At 44.4% G+C, this 22,356-nt stretch overlaps 1 protein-coding gene across 7 annotated transcripts in view; it reads right to left on the reverse strand.

The window, feature by feature from the left end:
* LOC142184125 (uncharacterized) overlaps window positions 1-22,356 on the reverse strand; it is a 48,002-nt gene that overhangs the window by 18,207 nt on the left and 7,439 nt on the right. For 2 of the 7 annotated variants that reach the window (XM_075258839.1, XM_075258838.1), the window contains exons 2-10: window positions 13,139-13,237; window positions 12,975-13,055; window positions 12,641-12,804; window positions 11,701-11,806; window positions 10,717-10,812; window positions 6,130-6,222; window positions 4,458-4,556; window positions 3,108-3,206; window positions 518-643 (exon numbers count right to left, since the gene is read on the reverse strand). In XM_075258839.1, coding sequence (XP_075114940.1) covers window positions 518-643; window positions 3,108-3,206; window positions 4,458-4,556; window positions 6,130-6,222; window positions 10,717-10,812; window positions 11,701-11,806; window positions 12,641-12,804; window positions 12,975-13,055; window positions 13,139-13,237 — 963 coding nt within the window. The remainder of the gene's footprint in view (window positions 1-517; window positions 644-3,107; window positions 3,207-4,457; window positions 4,557-6,129; window positions 6,223-10,716; window positions 10,813-11,700; window positions 11,807-12,640; window positions 12,805-12,974; window positions 13,056-13,138; window positions 13,238-22,356) is intronic. The other 5 variants (XM_075258840.1, XM_075258841.1, XM_075258842.1 and 2 more) reach the window with 5 other exon arrangements.

Here is a 22,356-nt window from a genome sequence, read left to right on the forward strand (position 1 = left end):
TGACTGCACAAGCACGCCCGCCACAAGAAAATGGCTGCTTACATGGTATTGGAAGCGGCCATTTTCTTGTGGCCAGCAGGCATGTGCAGTCAGCTGCCCGAGGCCTAGAAGTTTGACCGCCACAAGAAGACACGAAGAAGACCCGTTTCTGAAGAAGATGGAGGTGGCGGCGCTAGAGAGTTCACTCGCAGTATTGGGGACGCGCCCACTGCTGTTTTAGCGCTGGGGCCCACCCCCAGTGCTGCGAGAGAACTCATTCACATACCGGTAAAAAAAACGGTATTTCTACCGAACGGCGGGCTGGAGACGACTTCTAAAGGTAGGAGACGAATAGCCTTTCTTAAGGCTATTCCGACGTCTTAATGAGAAAAAAAAATTGATTTTTAATGGTAGAATCCTTTTAACAAAATCTATCTAAGGACTGGGGTCAGTTCTCCGTGATGCTATACATTACACGACTTGATGTAGAGCACTCCACTGCAAGGATTCACGTGCAACTTGTAGCACTTAGGGTTACCTGGCAAGTCTTTTCCATCGGCTGATAATGTAGCAGCACTCTTACTCCTAGCTAGGGAAGACTGAGTGGGGGCGAGGAGACGACTGATTAAACTACTGTCCAGGGGACTGCTCGGGGGGCGATGAGCTAAACGGATAAATGAAATGTGGTTTGTTACGACTAGTTACACTGCAAGACAGAAAAACCAAGTGCAAGAAACCGCATTATAAGCAAACAGCACGAAGAGGATTGGTATTAGATGTGAGTAGCAGAAAACAGGTTCAAGTCATCGCCCAAACAGACAGGATTAAAGCAGTGGATTAATCTCAAGACAGAAAGATTTCCAAATGGACACGGTCAATGGTATCTGCACTACATGAGTCTCTATACAGTCATATTGTCAGTAATCGGACCTGTAGGAACATTATACATGCATTTAAGAAAAGAAAATATTAAGGCGGACATCAGATGACATTGCAGGCAGCTAAAAGGAAAACTGAAATGTTACACGTTGGGCTGTTAGGTAAGGAGAAAGTGAAGACAAACACAGCAATATGACATATTAGGAACAATAACTGGTTAGCATCCTGTACAGGAGACAAAGGATTAGATCCAGGCACAGCGGCAGAGAGTCCAGAGCGGGATTATTGCTGTATGTAGAAGCCTAAGCAGCACAGACATTGGGATTCATTGCTTTGCTAGAATCTGTTGAAGATTGTTTAGTTAGGTTAAAAGACATGTCATTTAGCGTTACAACATATAACCCTTTACGTTAATGTCACACAGAGTAACTGAATGACAAAGGATAGACATGGATTTATCCGATAACATACTGAATACCTATAGTCACCACTAGGGGGAGCTCGGACCACACTATTACTGAGTACAATGTAGGACAGTACGGAAGTTCCCTTTAATGGTGGCTATTGGAACTCAGCGCGGAAGAGGGGGATTTGCCTCACTGTATGTAAAAGCTTCGCTATTATGCAAAAAAAGAGAATTTTTCAACCAATGTGTTAAAAAATTGCTATTCAATGGGTGGATACTCCATTTATAATCCCAACTCTGCCCCTATAGTTAAGCCTTGCTGTATCTTTAATATAATGGCCACATGTTTACAACTGTGTGACACAACAGGGTTTATTTTAGGAGTTTTAGAAACAACATATTTTGTGCAACGATCTTGATGGGCAGAAAAAAAACTTAGCCAGGGTTGGCCAGGATTTTTCAATTCATGGCCTATGCTGTTCGGGGTGGCATCTACCACCCCTACTATACACAGTACAGAGTGTGAAGCAGTAAGCTATATGCCCTGTATACTGGTCTGCTTCCATAGACTTCAACAGGAGCCAGAGCTATCTGCTCCCGACTCTATGCTGTGTATAGTGTGAGCCTCTCACGCAGCCTACAGGGGCCAGCTATTGGCCTAAAGATAGGCCACGGGTACAATATTCTTGGCCAACCCCTTTAATAATGACCTGACACTACTATAGACATGTCTGTTTTAGTAAATACTTGCACTCTCTGTGATATGGCTTCTATATCATCCCTTCTGGTAACATTACATTGGGCTGTTCCTCTGTTAGGGTGCATTCGCACTAAGTATACGCGGAGCTGATTCTGAACGTAAAAAAAACTTTCGAAATGAGCGCGTACAATGCAGATCCCATTCATTTCTATGGGAGCCGGCCTACGTGCGCTCCCCATTGAAATGAATGGGCTGCTGCTTTCATTGTGATACGTGCGTATCACATTGAAAGCAATAGGGGAAAAAAGCCTCCCATTCATTTCAATGGGGAGCACACGTAGGCCGTCTCCCATAGAAATTAATGGGATCTGCATTGTACGCGCTCATTCCGAACGTGTTTTACGCTCAGAATGAGATGAGCGTATACTTAGTGTGAATGCACCCTTAGGGTAAGTTCACACAGGGTTTTTTGGATCGGAACCTGACACGGAGGCCGCCTCAGGTTCCGATCCAAAAGCCGGGTAGCCGCGACTGAAAGCCGATGCACTGCACCGACATCCAGCCGCACACTCCGCTCTGGATTAGGCCGAATGAATGGGCCTAGCCCGGAGGAGGGAGTGTCTTCAGGCCGAATCGCAAGGCGAAAAAGCCTGAAGAATGAGCATCTCGCTCACTGATGTGCAAATATAAACATCTAACATGGACTGGGCAGCGTGTGATGGGGCACAGATACCCCGCTAACTGGAAACACCCAGCTGTCAATGTATTCTGACTTCCCAAGAAGAACAGTACAATTGAGTTTTTGAAGATACTCCAATATTATTTCACAAAAAGTACAGGTATCTATGAACAAAGACATGTCCAGAGCAGTGACCAGAAGCGTACGGCCGGGTTCACTTATGTGTGTTTTTGCTTTGCACCTGATCAAAACCGAAAATTGACATCAGTTTGCATCCGTCACCCCTTGACTTCAATGGGAATAACAAAATAGGAGCGGCCATGATCTTTACTGCAGAGTGAACACACACTCAAGTAAACCCCATTCACTCCATAACCCGTCATGGTGTATAGTGGGTTGGAGCTATGGCGCCATATAGGCTATGGAGTCCTGCCCAGCACATACAAAGCAGATGGAACAGACACCTGATTTTTCTTCCTTTTTCGTTCCCTCTAGATGTGCAGGAGGAGATTTTTTACTACTCAGTCTACTGAGGGAAGCGCTTCTCTTGTGGCCTGGTCCTCCTAAATGTTAAACCAACAAAATAAAACTTATCACACTGGAACAAGCAGAAAAACACAGAATAAGAGCACTGTAGTCTAACCTATACACTATTGTGCTATGGTCTTCCAGACAATATTTTCATAAAAAGGTCACAGGAAGCCAATAAGACAGGCGAACATGTCAGATTACTAACACTGATGATACAGCATGATGTATGGAGAAATATTATAGGACTATGTACTAGGTGGAGGGGTACAGACTATTGTTTAGCATTATCAGCCATGCTGAAAAGGAAGTCTGATCGTGCGGGGAAACAAACAATTCTCATAAATATCTGGAAAAATAACATTCAGTTATTTATAAATGGAAGTAAGCTGCCATGAGGCTCTATTCATTTGTATGTGGCTTATAAATGTATATTAAACAGCAAGAGCTTGTCCCGCACGAGTGCTGATCAATGTGAATCACAATGAGCGGCGATCGTTTGCATCGGTCGTATTACACAGGTCCAGACAAACTGAATGGGAGATCAATGGTTTGTGCCCCATTTTGTTACAGGGATTTTCGACAACAAATTCCCGATTATATAATGCGATGTGCTGCCGATACTCTGCAACTTCTATCCTGCCCGGCTAATGGGCAACAAGCGTTCCTAGGAGCACTTGCTGCCAATAACAGCCCTGTATCATTTCGTCTAGTAGGGCCTTTATCCTTGCAAAGTCTCAGGCCCAAATAAAGCCACCTTCTGATCAGATGAAGATTTATTTAGCCAATCTCATGGTAACCAAGGTTGTTAATGTTTTAATTATCAGGAGAACAGACTCCTCTCAGCCTGGGATTCCTATCTGTGATCGTCAATCTCTATTATCAAAGGAAACCTAAAGGATGTCATTATAACTGAAGGGGATTTGTGAGGATGCAGTCATAGCAGTCATTACTCCCCCCAGTGATCAGGAGGATGACCGAACGTCCCCCTAAGGCCTCCCCTTCTGAATGGAGCACCAGTGTGCTTTTGTGACCGGTTCTCCGTTCACTTGCAGTTCCATAGAAATTAATAGAGCACCGGTCGGGAAGCGCACTGATGCTCCATTCACAAGGAGTCCTGATCACCGGGGGACCCAGCGATCGGGCACTTATCCCAAGATAAGGAATAAGTGTCCATACCTGGAAAACCCCTTTAACATAGAATAAAGGATTAGTTTTTATGGTTCGACCTAAGCAGCAGTATGAAAAAAAAAACAAAAAAAAAACACGTTATTCACAAGTTGCACCTTTCTGCTCCTGGTTTGCAACCTTAGGCGAGAAGGGCTGTGGGCTTAGAGGAGTTTTGTTACTGAGCCGGCTTAATGAGGAACTCCTCGGCTTGGCACCTGGAAAATGTGCAAAGTTAGCACCAAGAAAGACATCGAACAAATACAAGATGCAAAACGTGGAATCTGAACATCTGCTTACATATTAAGGAATAAAGTGGGAGGGGAAAAGTAAAAGGTTAATGGTACTGTAAAAATAAAATATTACATTTGCAAAGTACAACAAGGACGAAAATCTGAATATTGTCACGAAGAAGACAAAGATGGAGATAGAAAAATTTCCAGTTCGTACCCCAGGACATGTCTTGGGTAACAATAATGGATATTTACCCACAGAACGAGTGATAAATGTCTCATCATTGACCACCATTGGGACCTCCAGTGAAAACTAGACAAAGGGTATCAAGGCCCCAATTCCTCCTCTCGGCATAACCACAGTAGCAGAGGTTGTGCGTGTACCCCAGCAATCCAGTCAGTGTTTTTGGGCTTATGAAAACAGAGGACAGCGCTCAGTTGTGGCAGGGCACAAATAAAGCTTTATTAGAACATTACTAGCTACGTCATAAGACTTTGTTCACATTTGCCTTTTGGAGGCTCACAGCATCTGCTTGCATGGACTGTTTCATCCAGCGGGTTCAGTTAAAATAACAGACACCTGACAAACCCCAATACAGTCAAAAGGGGTCATCAGACTCTATAAGTGTCCATTAATTTAGCAGTCCGTGTGTCCGTTGTTCTGGTCCTCCGATGGACCGGACTATCAGACACCCAGACACAGGGGTGAACTTAGCATAAATCTTAGCTACTGAATCTGGAATGTCCTGTTAAATATTAACATGCACAGTTTAGGTATCACTTAAAGGGATTCTACCATTAAAACCCTTTTATTTGAAGATAAGACATCAGACTACGTCTCTTACCTTTAGATGTGATCTCTGCCGTGCCTTTCTTTAGAAATACCAGTTTTTACCGGTATGCAAATTAGTTCTCCCGCAGCGATGGGGGCGCGCTCCAGCGCTGGAAATACGATGGGGGCATTCCCACTGCTGCTCGAGAACAGGCCCCAGCAACGCCTCCATCTTCTGCTGGATCCTCCCCTTCTTTCTTCGGCGTCATCTCCCACGGCCATAGTACTGACGCCGCAACTGCGCGCATGCGCAATCGGCTCTACTAGTGTCTCACTGGCAGAGCCAACTGCGCAGGTGTCGGAGGTGACGCCGAAGAACGAAGGGGAGGATCCAGCAGAAGATACAGGCGTCGCTGGAGCCTGTTCTCGAGCAGCAGTGGGAATGCCCCCATCTCATTTCCAGCGCTGAGGCCCAGCCCCATCACTGCGAGAGAACCAATTTGCATACCGGTAAAAACCGGTATTTCTAAGGAACGGCGCAGCGGAGATCCCATCTAAAAGGTAAGCGATGAATAGCCTTTCTAAAGGCTATTCCGACGTCTTATCCACAAAAAAAAAAAGTTTTTAATGGTAGAATCCCTTTAAAGAAAAACGACTGGCCACAATTAGAGAAAATATCAAACTAGATCGTTATTAATATTGGCTAGAAAAATGACAATAATAATAATAATAATTCTTGTAACAGACGGTATAGTCAAGTTCTTAAAGCCATCAACATAAATGTACCTTTTTCTAGGGTGGCAGATGAAGAAGACAGACGCTTGTGAATGCCGCCATCTGCCTGCTTTAGGTTTGATGCTGATGTGGAACGCACGTTTGCTGCAATAATACAAAATATACAGACGTATGAAAATCAAATCTCTGCAGTATTTGTTAAGGGTTAGTCAAGCTGGTGTTAGCCATGGTGTCCAAGCAATGGTCACATGGGAACCAAGTCATATTCTCAAAAGGGCAGCAGCAAGCACAACCAATATACTCAGAGAACTGCAGCAATAAATATACGGCCACATGGAGTGGAAATCCTCTTTAAAGTACTCAGCGGGTATTCATAAGTATGTAACACGCCGCAGCACAAGTAAAAGCAGAAATGTTCAAAGGAAAAACAACCTGCTGACCACCATTTTTACAAACCAATAAATAATTTCCTGAAGCGCAGCTGAAAAGTCCCGTTTTGCTGACCTATAGGGCTCAGGTTTCTGGGCAGCACTGACTTCTGTCAACAAAAATAGTTTCTGCAGATGGTGGATCATAGAAACCGCAAGAAGTGTAGTGTAGTGTGGAGGACACGTGGGCGCCAGATTGTGTGAACTGCAATATGGACACTATGGGACTAGAAGCAATACAGAAAAGGCTTATTGTAAATTCTCTGCCGATTCTGTCCCAGATCATACAGCAAAGCTGACAAGTGAGCACGAAACGTGAAGTGCAGCCTGCTGCGTGTGCAAACTGGGATGATTCCTAAATATAATAACTAAATTATAACAAAGTGCTTAGAAGACAACACTATACTAAAGATGACGCTGTTTTCTAATAACAGATCTATCTAAATGAAGTGAATCTAGAAATACAGGCGTCTGACCCAGGGAACAGGCAGCAGACTGACAACTACTCTGTTACTACAGACATAGCAGAGTGAACGTCAGTGCAATATTACAATAGGAAGATTAATGGGAGTCTGTTACTAGAATCCATAATATCCACTAAGCACTGCAGACAGACTCACATACGTGCCCCTAACCTAATCATGTTTTCCCCTTGTGAATAAGGGCCCATTGTGTCAATATTCAAATGAGCTTTGCAGAGCAATGAAAGCGTTGCCCATGCTCAAAAGTGTCAACGCCCTCCAACAAGCTCATCTGCATATTGACTGAGGCTAAGGCCCCACTGGGCAGAAACGCACCGCTAAAACGCTGCGGGAAGAACCGCGGCGTGAACGCAATGCTTTCAACAGAAAGTTCACTGAGTTTTAATCCGCATACTTTCTGTTGCAATTATATCTATAGGAAAGTCGCCAGCGTTTCCGTAGATATAATTGACATGCTGCGATTTTCAAAACAGCAACGGTTTTGGAAATCAAAGAATGTCCGCGCTGCGATTTTTTTTCTGCAAAGTGAGCATGGGATTCGCATGAATTCCATCCACTTTGCAAGTGCTGTATAACGCCATGATTTTTACTGCAGTGTTTCCGCCGCAGCCAAATTGCGGCGTTTCCAGCAGGTGGGGCCCCGGCCTTAAACAGCTATATTTTGGCAGTGAAGGCCCCAATGCACAAGGGGAAAACACTGTCTGATTCAGGTGACCCTATATGTAGGGCTGTGGTGATTTGCTGGGTTCTAGTGTCAGACTATTCTTAACTAATAGGTTTGCACCTAAAATGTGGCGGGTAATTGATGCATCTAGTTATAGATCACTTTTTTCCCCGACTAGCTTGACCAGGGCCACGGCAATGCCAGATAGGGGTGTGCCTTAAAGTGGGCATAGATCACAAGCGGCATTCTGCACATAAATTGTGGCATAAAATTTTGCCTTAAATTGGGTCAATTGATAAGAAGTGTACGGACGCAAAGTAGAGGCAGGAAAATCTAGCGAACACATGGACTGAATCTCACGTCAGAGACTTGGTGGTGTGAAACCTGCCTAAGGCTGAGGCCCCACATTGCGGAAACGCAGCTTTTTTTTGTTGCAGTTTTTTGAGCCAAAGCCAAGGATGGCTACAATAGGAATGGGAAATATATAGGAAGTTCTTATACTACCATATGTTCAATCCGCTCCTGACTTTGGCTCAAAAAACCACAACAAAAAAAGCCGTGTTTCTGCAATGTGGGGTCTTAGGTTAAAGCTGCAGTCCTTCATTGTGGAAACGCAGCTTTTTTTTTGGTGCGGGGATTTGTTGCGGTTTTTTTGAGCGGATTTTCCTTTTGTGTGCCAAAGCCAGGAATGGATTGAGTATGAGAGATTCCTATATATTTCCCGTTCCTTTTATGGCCGTCCTTGGCTTTAGCTCAAAGCAAAATCTGCAACAACAAAAAAAGAGCTGCGTTTCTGCAACGTGGTCCCTCAGCCTTAGCCACCACATCTGGAGCCTAGGGGCTGCAATGCTTCCTTCTGCCATGGATTACAAGCTAACAAACATATACATTATTTATGGGGTGTAAAGACCTTCACAGACTCTTACATAAAATGCCTAAATTGTGATAGCTCATGAAACTTTTTTTTGTTGAATTCTCAACTTGCAAAATGTTGTAATTTTCCCAAGGGACTTCTTATATAATGGAAATCTTTGTGACACTCGTCCTAATGTATTCTTTCGGCACATATGTAAGCTATAAAAGCAGTAGCAGAGAAAAACACCACTTTTGTTTCCGTGCACATAACACACAACAGGTTAGGCAGACCTTTTGAAGGAATCATTGGCACAGGCAATAAAAGGGATATTAAACCATGCAGAAAAGCAATCGCTGAGGTCATGCACATTGGACTCATGTAGGTGAATATTACATTGATAAAGGTGATAAAGGATACTGCATTAGTCACTGCAGGCATGCCATTCCTTGTGTTTCAGGCCAGGGCTCCACAGCCATAAAACACATGGGATTACAGATCCCCTTAGTGCGATATCATTCCCAGTGTATATCTATGGGGTGGCGCAGAATGACATTCATCCCCATAGTATTGTACTGAAACATTTTGATTTTAATATTGCATATCATAAATGGCTGTGGAGCCTTACCCTAAAAAGGTTACTACTTTTGGACAGTCCCTCATCATTTGCACCGTAGGAAATGCTTGTTTTATTGCTTTGGTGATGTATTCAGGAACGGTTTGCACAAACCTCCCATTGTAGTGCATGTCATCCAATCACTCTTAATCTGTTTGGCTCATGGACGTAACCACTTGATGCCCTGCAGATGATCCAGCTTAAGAAATGTGAAGCCAGTCATACATTACAAATAAAGCTTTATGTGGCCGCCAGCTAAATATATAGTGGTCTATGTAATACAACAGACCGGGTCTGACTCTCTTCTTCCGTTCCTTTTAGCGCTCCGCTTTCTAAGGCTAAGTTCACACTAGGATGATGTCCCTATGAAAAATCTGACCTGTCTTTTACAAAAGAAATTCTGAGACTGTTTAGGAGGCGAGGCAGATCTGCACAAGAACTAGCCTCTTTGTCATTCAATGAAAATCCAAATTTTTCCCAAAACGGGGCATGAAACGGATGGAGTGCGCCGGACACAAGATGCAGGCAGATGTGATGAGGATTTAGGTGTGGAGTCTACAATGAAAACCTCATGTAAGTATGCTAATAGGAGCTGTGTATCTGATGCATATCATGTGTGAACTGTATGTTACAACCTGGGACATTTAGGGTAAGTTCACCTGGGGTTTTTTGGACTGGTCCAAAACACGGGTAGCTGCGACTTCTCGCACTGTGCTCCGGATTAGGCCCAAGTGAATGGGCCTAGTGTGGAGGGAGTGTCTTCAGGCTGATGTCGCGAGGCGAACCCGCCTGTAAGAATGAGCATGTCGCTTCTTTTTTCCGGGAGCTGAAAAAATGGCTCCCGGAAAAAAGAACTGACCGGCTCCCATTGATTTCAATGGGAGCCGTCTCTTTGGTCAGGATTTTGAGGCGGATACGGCCTCAGAATCCTGACCAAAAAACCCCGAGTGAACTTACCCTTATGGCACATCCACAGGATGCGTGGTCACCTCTCACTCACAGACGAAGTAAGATGGGGCTTGGGCAATCTCCCATTCTTAAAATAGGATTCCCCTTTTAATGGAAATAGAAGATGGCAAACCTTGTAAAACATTGCACGTAAATGATTATCTGACGGCCACTAAGACGCTGCATTATCAGGAGGTTTATATTCAAGTACAGACACACAGAGCATGTGGCAGACACGTCAATGATGTGCAGTAGAATGGGTAAGGAATTAGCTTGTTACCCCCCTGTGTTATTTTGCCAGTAATACCTGCTAAACATCGAGGCCATTACCAGGACATGGTCACTGTTTGTCCAGTTTTTCAGGTACAGCTGCGGTATCGCCAGCAAAGACGTGCGGACATAAGCACCCTGCCCATTGTGTACAAGCACTGGTTGCAGGTGGCAGCTGCTCTGCAGGTTCTTACCCTTGTTTGTGGCCAAAATCTATAGAAATATATATTTTACACATTTCCAAATGGAAAGCAAACTTCTACACCTACGAGGATCTCTGTCCAAAATTAGATAACCTCAGAGTGAATGGTTATAAAGCAGCCAGAAAATCTTGGGTTAGTATATAAGGGAAAGCAAGAGCTCATCCAAATAAATACCGCCAGATCCACTTTCATCTCCAGGTTGTGGCTCTGTGCTGGACAAATTTTTGCCTATTAAATCTACATGGCTGGGAGAACTACTTCCCGAAGCACCTATACAAGAACAAAACAGTCAGAGCTATGAATGGTTCACAGCACACTATGTGGAAAAACAATCATTGCAACATAACGTTCATGCTGGGCCAACAACAAGATCAGTCAATAGGTCTGAAATAGAATAAAGGGATTAAGGGGCTCTATACCTATGAGGACAACTTATTATTCAGAAGATAAGGGACTTCAGTCAGATCAATGAGGGTCTGACTGCTGGGATCTCCACTCAGTCATGACTGGATGCTTCGTACCCCCTATCGGAAACAAAATGCTTGGCTTCCTCCAGCTGTTCCGTAGAGATAGGACATGGCTGCCAGTTCATTCATGGGTAGAAGAGATCCTGCTCTAGTCATTTCCCTTATTCCCTGGCATTCAGTCGCGGCATTCCACTTCGGATTAGGCCCAAATTAATGGGCCTAGTCGGGAGGGAGGTGTCGCTAGGCGGACGTCCGCGGCTGAATCCGCCTGAAGAAAGGGCAGATCGATTCTTTTTTCAGCGAGCAGGAACAAACCGCTTGCGAAAAAAGAAAATGACCAGCTCCTATTGATTTCAACGGGAGGCCGTTTTTTGAACCGGATTCTGACGTGGATTCCGCATCAAAATCCGGCCCAAAAAACCCTGTGTGGACTTACCCTTAGGACCTGCAGCTGGAGTAGAGCAGAGCAGGCTATATATTAGAAATAAAGCTTATTCAGTGCAGTGAATGTCCTGGTGAGCTTTATTTCTCCCCGTGTAACCCCTTTAACGGTTTACCTGCCATTCACCATCAGTATATGAAGTTAGGTATTAAAACACTGTGATAAAGCAACATGATCTATTAAGGGGACACAAAAAAAACATTGCTTTCTTTTTATTATCACTTTAAGTAGAAAAGGAAAAAAAATTACCTTGTTTGTCTCCTTCTGCAGATCCTCCCCAAGACCATCTTTTCTGCCTCTGGTCCAAATGACTGCTGCGCTCAAGAGTTCGCCTAACGTTTGCTTCTCTGCGTTCCTAAAAAGTCAAGCAAACATTCACTTAGCTGTCACACACTGCGCCCCAGGAGAGTCCTACAAGTACAACTGAAAATCATGATCTCTCCCTGTAAGACTAGGGCGTATCGGAGGCGCAGAACATGGTCATTGCTTCAGTGTGTTGTCCCTGCCAGCAAGAGGAGGTCTGTTAGTAGCCTTCACCAAGTCAGATGGAAAGACCATGCTGGCAAGAGAGTGTTAACCTGGACAATTTTTATAGACATCACTGTGACCTAGTTGTATCCGGTTGTAATTAAATGGCTGCACCCATAATTTCAGATCAACGTGTATCTTCTCTGGAGTTATTGCAGATTTGCTCTAGAATTCACCCTGTGCACTGTGAAGGATGGAGCCCGCACTGCAGGACAATTTGTGTTGTGGATAGTATTTATTTTAGGGGCTTTCTGAGAGTCAGAATTGACCATTATTAAGGGATTGGTGGTGTCCGATAACCTGGACCCCTTCTGATCAGCTGCCTGAATAGGCCGTGGCGCTGAGGTCACATTCATCGTTGACATGGCACAGCAGCAGCTCCGTCCTATTCCAGTGAATGAGGCTGAGCTGCAACACAAAACCATAGCCTGTATTGCAATGTACCAAAATGCAGCAGCCTCTTTAACCCGCTGATCTGTGGGGGTCTGGGTTGTTGGACTCCCACCAATCACATAAATCAATATATAAGTCCAGGATAATCCCATTAAATTCCATGCATGTTGTCACTACTTTATAACGTTGCAGGTTTTTCACCCACAATGATGCAGTGAATAAACATCAGCAAACAGTTGTGTGCGCTCCGTCCTGCCAGGAATACAACCTTGTCTTCCAGTAGTCTTTGTTTTCTCTTTTCTTCCGCCGCTACCCTCTTTTGTTCATCCTTCAGCTTCTGCTCCTCCAGTTTCTTCTGCTTTTCCTCCATTTGCTTTTCATACTGAAGTTTTGCCTTTTTTTCTTTTTCAAGTAATTCTTTTTCTTTGGCAGCTACAAAGTAAAACATGAAACCTGGTTAGCGCTACAGACACAAGGAAGACGTTGTAAATGAGAGGACGTACTATAAGCTCAGCTTGGACAATATAAGATATAGGAGGTTATATAGGACATTATAGGATGAAGGTGATACATATAGCAATAACAAAGACTGGAAGACTTACCATTTAGCCTCTCTCTCTCTTCTCTGCGTTCTCGAGCTAATCTTTGCCTCTCATCTGTTCTTAAAGCTGAGCCATCAATTACTATAAAAAGACAGACATGACTGACATCACTTTACTGCAGCACAGCAAAGTCTCGCACACGTGTTTTGGGAAATACAGCTTACCTGGCTTAGTTGTCTTTACACTGGCGGGGGATTGTACGGGGACGGGGCTGGATCCAGTCTGGCTCCTGCGCTCGTCGGCTATTGCTTGTGCTGCGGCCACTAAACAGAAAGATAAAAGCCCAATGTAAACACAAAAGAAAAGGACACGTGGCTGGCTACCATGAGAGATACCAACAGAAAAGTACAGGACGTGTAGTACTGCACTATACCGGAGGGAGGCGCTACTGGTTAGCCAATACAAGGGTTTTACCAGTGTAAAGAGTGTGCAGATTTGTTGTAACCAACAGCATTTGAGTTACAATGGTCGTAAAAAAACCCAATAAAACACTGTGCAGTGAAAATACTGTAAACTGAGGGACCGCTGTAATCTAAAGAAGGAAAAACGTCACTATCTCGATGTCTAGTTGGAATAGAAGGACGTCTATAAGATTGTCAACGGTTTCTGACAGCAAGCATCTGCGCTATAGAGCTGCAACCAAGGAACAGTGCGGGTAACAGTAATACACTCCTCATGTAGCGTACGTCTATATATAAAAGCTTTTCACAACTACACAAGTGATGCCATATTGCTAGGACATGGTGACTGGTAGGATCCCCACAATCACTATAATGGAGGGGTACTCTGGGGAGCGCCCGTGTATGCACCGTGATATTTCTAAATGTGTTTTTGTTCTCACTAGAGGTAAGGTTATAGTCACAGCGGCTTGATATGTATTGAGATGTATACATTGGGAGTATTACATCATGTATACCATTGTACAGTAATACAGCGGCAAGCATCAGCCAAGGGCCACAAAGCAAAGAACCATGTAGTGTATGGGTTTTCCTTCCGAACCATGTAGCGTATGGGTTTTCTTCCGAACGATGTAGCGTATGGGTTTTCTTCCGAACCATGTAGCGTATGGGTTTTCTTCCGAACCACGTAGCGTATGGGTTTTCTTCCGAACCACGTAGTGTATGGGTTTTCCTTCCAGCACCTTCCAGTTTAATGGAAAAATGGGTGCCAAACATATATCATCAGTATCATCTCTTGACATCATTTTCCGGCATAGAGGGAATGATAATCACCCCCCCCCCCCTTCCCCCCATGTGTATTTAGTCACCAGGCATCTACTAAGCGTATCCATAGTCTGAAGTAGAAGTAAATACAGATGGATTATATTCAGCGCACCACGGTACAGCAGGCCATACTGTCTGCCATGGAGAACTGCTCAGTATTTGTCCAATCACACTGACATCAGAATATATAAAAGTCTTCTTCTATTGCTGGGATAAGCCTTACAAATAAAGCAAACAAAAAGTCCATTTAGTCCAAGAAAGCAAAATGACAAGAGTCCGCCCAGGCAGCAGGATATCCACAAAGGGCCCGTTATATATAGAAATTCCCATCTGCAGAGCCAGGAACAAGGTCACCATATAACCCCTTACACATACATCACTTACACACATTACATGACACTGCTAGATGGGAAGGTTTATATCGTTAGAAATGATAAAGTGAAGCCGTTTAGAAATATTAATTTGTCTTCTGGACCCCTCCCCCATAATAATAATGTAGGGTACCAAAGCAGCACAACCACAAAGTGTAAATGCCACCATACAAGGAGCAAATATCTCTAATATTCAGCGAGCACATGACGGCTCCACACATGTGGCAGTCATAAGTCTTGTGTGCAAGGTTGTATATGGCACCTCATTAAATGGTCACTAACTTTTTAGACAACTTAGTCCCATGTAAAGGGATCCTATCATTAAAATGCTATTTTTTTTTCCTCGATAAAACGTAGGAATCTTCTCCTACCTTTAGATGACTTCTCCACGTCACCATTTGGAAGAAATCCTGGTTTTCTTCGGTATGCAAATGAGTTCTCTCGCAGCACTTGGGGCGTCCCCAATGCTGCGAGAGAAATCTCCAGCGACGCCTCCATCTTCTTCTGGAACGGCCTCTCTCTGCGTCTTCTTCCATCCTGGGTTTCAATCTTCTAGGACTCAGGCAGAGCCGACTGTGCACAACAAAATGGCTGCTTACACAGCTTACTGAGTAAGCAGCCATTTTCTTGTGGCCGCTGGCATGCGCAGTCGGCTCTGCCCGAGGCCTAGAAGATTGAAACCCAGGACGGAAGAAGACGCAGAGAGAGGGCATTCCAGATGATGATGGAGGCGCCGCTGGAGATTTCTCTCACAGCATTGGGGACGCCCCTATTGCTGTTTGAGCGCTGAGGCCTGCCCCCAGTGCTGTGAGAGAACTCATTTACATACCGAAGAAAACCCGTATTTCTACCGAACAGCGGCGCGGAGAAGACATGTAAAGGTAGGAGAAGAATAGACTTTCTTAAGGCTATTCCTACGTGTTAGTCAGAAAATAAGGGTATCCAATGATAGGATTCCTTTAATAGATCTAGTGACTCTGGACCAAAATATAATACACATTGTTTAAAAGAGTTGCCATTTTCTACCTGAAAAACCTCTCTAAGGTCCTTGCCACTAGGTGTCTCCCTCTTTTTTTTAAATTTGCTGTTCACTCCCTGTTGCTAAGTCAAGCCTGTCTTTAGGCACCAACAAGCTCAAGACGGGAATAGAGGGAGGGAAGGGGGTGATGGCTAGGTCTTCTTTTCCTGCCTGTATCCTGCTCAGAAAGGAGTCTGCAGTTTTTCACAGTGACTGTTGGGAGTATCTATCTACTTCTGACTGATGGGATGTCAGTCACAGAGAACAAGCAGAAGAATGGACAGAATAAGGTAAATGTGAATGAACCCCAACCTGTTTATACAGTATTACAGAAAAATTTTCTTCCTGACTCATCACCTGGATAACACTCTTACATGCTGTATCTGGGGTACATAGAAGTCTATGAGTATATTCTGTATATATGTTAGGGGTACGTTCAAGTGGTATCTATGCTGAAATTGCCCTGTGGTGTGAACATAGCCTTACCAACCTTTCAGTTTTATACAGTAAATGCCTGATTCCTATAAATAAGTCAAGAACAGCATGAAAATCAGAACAAAGGGCAGAGGAAGAACCGTATATGGATTACATAGTTTGTGTGCCTAAGAATAATTGGACTTTAATAAGGCATTTTTAACACTTCCTGATCTGAGGAGCCGCAGCAGCCAAATCTCTCAAGACTTTATCCTCAATCGTCTATTTCTACAAGTCACTACGCAATCAAACAGAAGGAAGGAAAGGACATTTCACCATGGTAACCGCCATTGTCAGGATAATAAGCTTCCCCAAGGCAAACTAAAAGAACTGAAAGTACTCGGCGTCTAATGAAAAACGCAATGTAATAATCAGCTGTGTACACAACGGAAAATTAAAGGGGACCTTTAAAAGGAATGGGTGACCAACTAAATTTGTGGAATATATAATACTAGCATGTACCCGCGACTTCGTCTGTGGGTTGGCGGTGGCGCTGAACCGCTTATATGTACGCTCTTGCTGGCGCTTCTGATTGGTGGTGCGCACATGTGCGAAACCCTGCGCGCCCCCGCCTCCCATTGGCCCTCACTGGGCACCGCGGTCTCTGTACCTACCTATACATCCCAAAAGAGGGAGAAAATATGCGCCGCGGGAAACTTAACGCCGCCCACTTTTATGTTGATTCCGTCCATTCGCATGGATTTTTTTTATGTGCCCCCACACGGCCCCCCCTTCATCTGCCCCAGTGTCATGCCGTGCTCCCCCTTCATCTGCAGCAGTGGGTACCATCTGCAGTACCCGTAGCTGCATCTAATTGACCATCCTATCAGTTATAGAAGATAAAAGGAGATGGGTATTTGGGCAGAACGCATCATCTATGGTCACCGCGGTCCCTAGAACCAGAGATAACATGTTCATTAATGGTTCGCATTCAACGTGCCTATCTGTGTAAAGATGTAAGGAGGACGTACAATGGCTCCATTCTATGCTTGTGGTTTGGAAATCAAAAATACAAGAAAAACACAGAACAAAACAGTTTATTTATAGCAGTGTATATATATAGGATCATTGTAAAGTGGGCTGGACAAGGACTCAAAAGCACCGCACTAGATTTACAAGATGATTTTATTTTATCATCTAAATTATATACTTTAAAAAAGTAGATGGGAAAGGACAGAAAGCGTTCTGATGGCTTGCCATCAGGAAAAAAACCGCAGTGGGTTTGTAAATGCAGTGGTTTTGCAGCGTGAATGAAACAGCCATGTTGTGGGTTGAACAACCACGGCACAGACCAATGAGTATTGTGGGTTTTCAGCACACCCATTGATTGAGATATGGTTAAAGGGGCTGTCCAGGCTAAAATGGACAACCCCTTTAACTTTTAAATCAGCCGTGGGCAATGATAAAAAAAAAAAAAAAAAAAGATTAAAAAAAAATCATACTCACCTGTCCCCGATGCTCCGGTGTCCTCCGGTCCTTCTATTGAATGGGTCTCTTCTGGAGTTTCGTTGAAGGCAATCAGCGAATAGCATGCGATGTCACTACCTCTGACATCACGGGTCTCTTACTGACGCCAATCAGCGGAACTCCAGAAGAGAGCGGTTCAGCAGAAGAACTGCGACACACCGGGAGGACACTGGAGCTTCGGGGACAGGAGAGTATGTTTGTTTGTTTTTTCACCGACCCTGGCCGATTTAAAGGGGGTTGTCCAATTTTGCCTGGACACCCCCTTTAAAGGGATACTATGATATTTTTTTTCTTTTTAAAATTAAATATTAGTCTACTATCAGTATCTTTCCTTCTCATTCTTTCTTCTTCTTCAATAGGTCACATAATGACAATATGACCTCTTTTTTCTAGCATTGGTTACTGTGCAAGGAGGCTGTCTCTTCTCTATTGCCTGCAGATACTATTAAGAACGATCACATGATCTCAGATTCACAGTCCCACCCCCTATTCATCTGCCCTACCTCCTTGCTGTTTCTCTGCCACTCACAATTCCTGCTCCCTTTAGCCCCCTCTCGCCCAGTCTAGTCACCGTGCCTCATTACCTATCCCAGTGTTACCGGCAGTAGTTGGTGCAGCTTTACAAGGACCTTGTAGAACGTTTGGCAACATCACCCTCAGTCTACGATCCTAAATGATGATCATGAATTTTAGAATTAGCTCTGGAGTGTTTGATAGAAACAGAAAACAGGCATGGACACAGGTACTAGACATGGGTGACAGCATCAGCAATAGCACATTTACTTTAATGGCCATTTTGTATAGCTTTAAAGTAAAAGAATCAAACAAATTATTAAAAAAAAAAAACCACAAAACACACACGCTCTCTTTAAATCTCAAGCACTTTGCTGTTACTGTACATAGGATTGGGTTAGCGCCTGCAGGAGATAACTATAACTGTGAGGACCCTGCTACTTTTGGCGATTGTGCCGTTTATATCCTCGATAGTCCTATACTTAGGACTAGAGATGAGCGAATAGTATTTGAAACTCCAGTTTCGAATACCTCGCTCCATAGGAATAAATGGAAACGGCCGGCACTTAACCCCTTGGTGTCCGGCCACTTTCATTCATTCCTATGGGAGCGAGGTATTCGAAACTATAATTTTGAATACTATTTGCTCTACTCACGACCACATTTTTCATGGGTCAGGCCAGCTTCACATCTGCGTTCAGGCCATTCCGTTCCCCTCTCCTTAAAACTACGGAGAGAAAAGTGCTGCTTACAGGACCCCATTATAGTCTGTGAGATCCGTGGGTTTTCCTTAGGTAACGGCTTTCTTATGCGAATTAGGTTTCCGATGGGGGGGGGGGGTTCAAGCAGACTCCCCTAATGGTAACCCATGCACAGATGTGAACCGGGACTCAGAGTGGGGGTTGTGAGCCCTTCCAAAAAGGACAGGTCCTATTCTTGTCCGTTTTGGGGTCTGGGCTCCCTCACTGAAGACCACTGACAGCAGATGTCACGTGTCACCCACCTGTTCCGTGTTTCATAAACCGTACAGGTCGCAGGTGCATGCAGCCTTACAGGTAGATAGACATTTGCGGTAAAGAGGTATTGCCACGCTATGTAAGATTCTTAAGAGATAATCTAGAAAATAAAAACACAAATCTTTGCAGGCATAAAAAACCATTCAGAAGTCAGAACACAACTTGCTACAGAACGGCATTCTTACTATTGACGTGTGACGAGGACAGAGCTCTGCACACTGTCATTCACGTGTCACTTGACAGCTTCAGTACAGGGTTATCGCCACCACCAACAGGGCCTTTAAATAACATGCAGTACATGCCGCAACGCCCGGCCTCGCAGGACATAACCTTCCAATAATGGATTATTTGTGCAGGGGCTACAATTGCCCAGCACAGACATATTTATATACTTGGCCTTAGCACAAGGAGGAACTCAAAGTTAAAGCCTGGTAATGACATTGTTCCCCTAATATATGTGTAATACCCGCTGCAGGAGCGATGTGTTACCGACTGTAACTTCCCCCAGGACTTAGTAGGGAATATAAAAAAGCTTTTCATATGGCAGCTCCGATCTAAAAAAGTAGACGTCAACCTCTATACAAAATTTTTTCTTTTGCTCCAGCTACATTAAATCTGAGAATAATGAAATAATAGAATGCAACTTTTCATGCAAAGCCAATGATACAACTAATACAGCCGCACTTTTATCGCTCAGCATCATGAGACCATATTTACACAATGCACTTCTAGTCCACCGCAGTTTCTTGTGATGGATGACAAATTCTCTCAATTTGGCTAGTGCAAGAAATGCAGCCTCTCCGGTAGGCCCGATACAAGTCAGTAGTAGCAGTGTAGCCCACCCGCACCTCCTGGAGCCATCCTGGTACTTCCATACACCTTCCTACTACAATATCTCGCTGTAAGGGTCTGTGCCAGTTGTCGTGTTCTCTCAGCATACTCTGCCTCTAGTTCACACAGTGCGGTTCCTGACTCTAGGCTGTTGCATGTTCCTTTTTGTTTCTGTGCCCATGACTGTCTGCGACTACTTTAGTCTGCTCTGGCTGAGCAATGTATTGTTCAGTTCCTTGTGCTGTTCCGTTTGCACGTATGATTCGGTTTCTAGTCTCCATGCTTTCTGTTGCTATTCTGTATAACTGTGGCCCCTGGGCTTTCTGCCATAAATCCTGATTCCTGTATGTTTATAGTGTTTCAGCCTGTTCCTGTCTGCGGTTTGCATACGTTATCCCGTTTCTGTGGAAGCACCAGAGCTCTGTCCCCCTGGTCAGCTCCGGGACCACCTCAGGAAGAAGAGGCCTGGTAGAGTCCCCACACTGACGTCCAGACCACCGTATGGGGGTTAAAGGGTGAAAACTGGGGAGTCTATTGAGATCACACCCATAGACCTAGTTCACATGGGGTTCCGTGTGAACACATTCCGTGGCGGCTGCCACGACGGGATGCCGATGCAGTACACCGACATCCCGTCACAGCTTTCCACTCCGGATTAGGCCAAAATGAACGGTGTAAGTGTCAATTTTTTTTCCTTTTTTGCTATTACATAGGGAGGGAATTGCTGATTATTTTGTAATATACTTTAAACATTATATGTTTTTTGTTTTGTTTTTTTTAGCAGAAAACATGTTCTAACGCACTAAGGGTGCCTGCACACGGAGTTTACGCTCGCTCATTCTGAACGTAAGGGCTAGTTCACACGGTGGCAAGGAGGCGGATTTTGCCTCAAAATCCGCCTCCATACAATGGTGGTCTATGGAGACCACTAGCGTTCTTTTTTCCACTACCAGCAAGTTGCCGCTAGCGGAAAAAAGAAGCGAGCTGCCCTTTCTTCAGGCGGATTCCACAGCTCACTGGCGGCAGCAACCTCCGGAGTCGGCACATTCATTTGAGCTCCGGAGGGGGAAGCAGCGACCGAGACGGTCGTGGCAGGCGGGTTTATGCCAAAATCCGCCCCCCCGTGTGCACGAGCCCTAAAACTCGTTCAGAGTGAGCGATGTAAAAAACAGATCCCATTGACTTGAATGGGTGCCGGCATACGCGCGCTTCCCATTGAAATCAATGGAAGGCTTTTTTTACCTATTGCTTTCTATGTGATACGCGCGTATGCCGGCACCCATTCAAGTTAATGGGATGTGGTTTTCACGTTGCTCACTCTGAATGAGTTTTACACTCAGAATGAGCAAGCATAAACTCCGTGTGCAGGCTTCCTAAGGGTTGCTAGGGAGATCTATCTCCTAATAATGAGTATGTATAGATATAACAAAATAGGGTGTCACTTTTTGACAAGTGGTCAGACCCCCTCTGATTTGCAACCTATGCTATGGATAGAGTCTAGGATTCCACAGGTCTCCAGTATGTTATCTGTGAGGGTCTCACACCCGGACTGAGGAGTTGAAGCTGCTAGTATATGGTCAGCTTGCGCAGCGTCGCTCCTATTCAAGTAACCACATGCCACTGCAGCTCCATATTCGCTATGAAGTGGATGGGGCTGCTTTGCCACTCCTATCCATCACATGGCGACTAGGAGTTTCCAGGACCCAGAGGTTGCTACAACATCTGACCCGTGTCAGCCAATGGCGAATCACCTACTGATAACCTATGCTGTGGTCACCGGTATGAAAAATCAATTTCGGGCCGGAAAGCCCATTCAATACTGAGAGTCCCAATGGGGACAGAGACTGATGTAAGTGAATACTATCTCTGCACAGTGCTGCGGATGTTGGGGTTAAATAATTGAGCAAAATAAATACATAAACCACAAACAAAGCATAAAGTATCCCAATGAGCGTATAAAGCGGCTCATTGCTGAGTAGTGAGTGTACAGATAAGTAATATGGAGGCAGCAATGAGGTTTCACATTACAAACACCTTGTCTATGTTTGATACGAGGCAACGAAAAAAAGCTTAAGGGCACAAACCTCATCCCATACGTCTGTACACGTCCTAGAACTAATGATTTTACGTTGATATATATATATGTATATAATAACTGCGGGATAATAAAATATACACAGTAGAAAAAATAAAGTATATATGTGACACACACACAGTTTTGTATTAGGTAAAAGCCACATGGCAAATCCGACTACTCTCCACCACGATACATGCTGACAATATGGAAAAAGTTGTGACTCCGCTGTTTCCTCAGATACAAGACAGTCCTGCTGTGACAGGAAGACGAATCCACGGAGCGGATCACATTGCATGTCCTTTACCTACCTTAGAGATCAGCGCTGCACAGGACATAGACGGGACTTTGGGAATATAACATAACAGAGGACGACTGTCCCCACACGGTGACAA

This window comes from Leptodactylus fuscus, chromosome 11 (assembly GCF_031893055.1).
Source record: "Leptodactylus fuscus isolate aLepFus1 chromosome 11, aLepFus1.hap2, whole genome shotgun sequence".
Lineage (NCBI taxonomy): Eukaryota > Metazoa > Chordata > Amphibia > Anura > Leptodactylidae > Leptodactylus > Leptodactylus fuscus.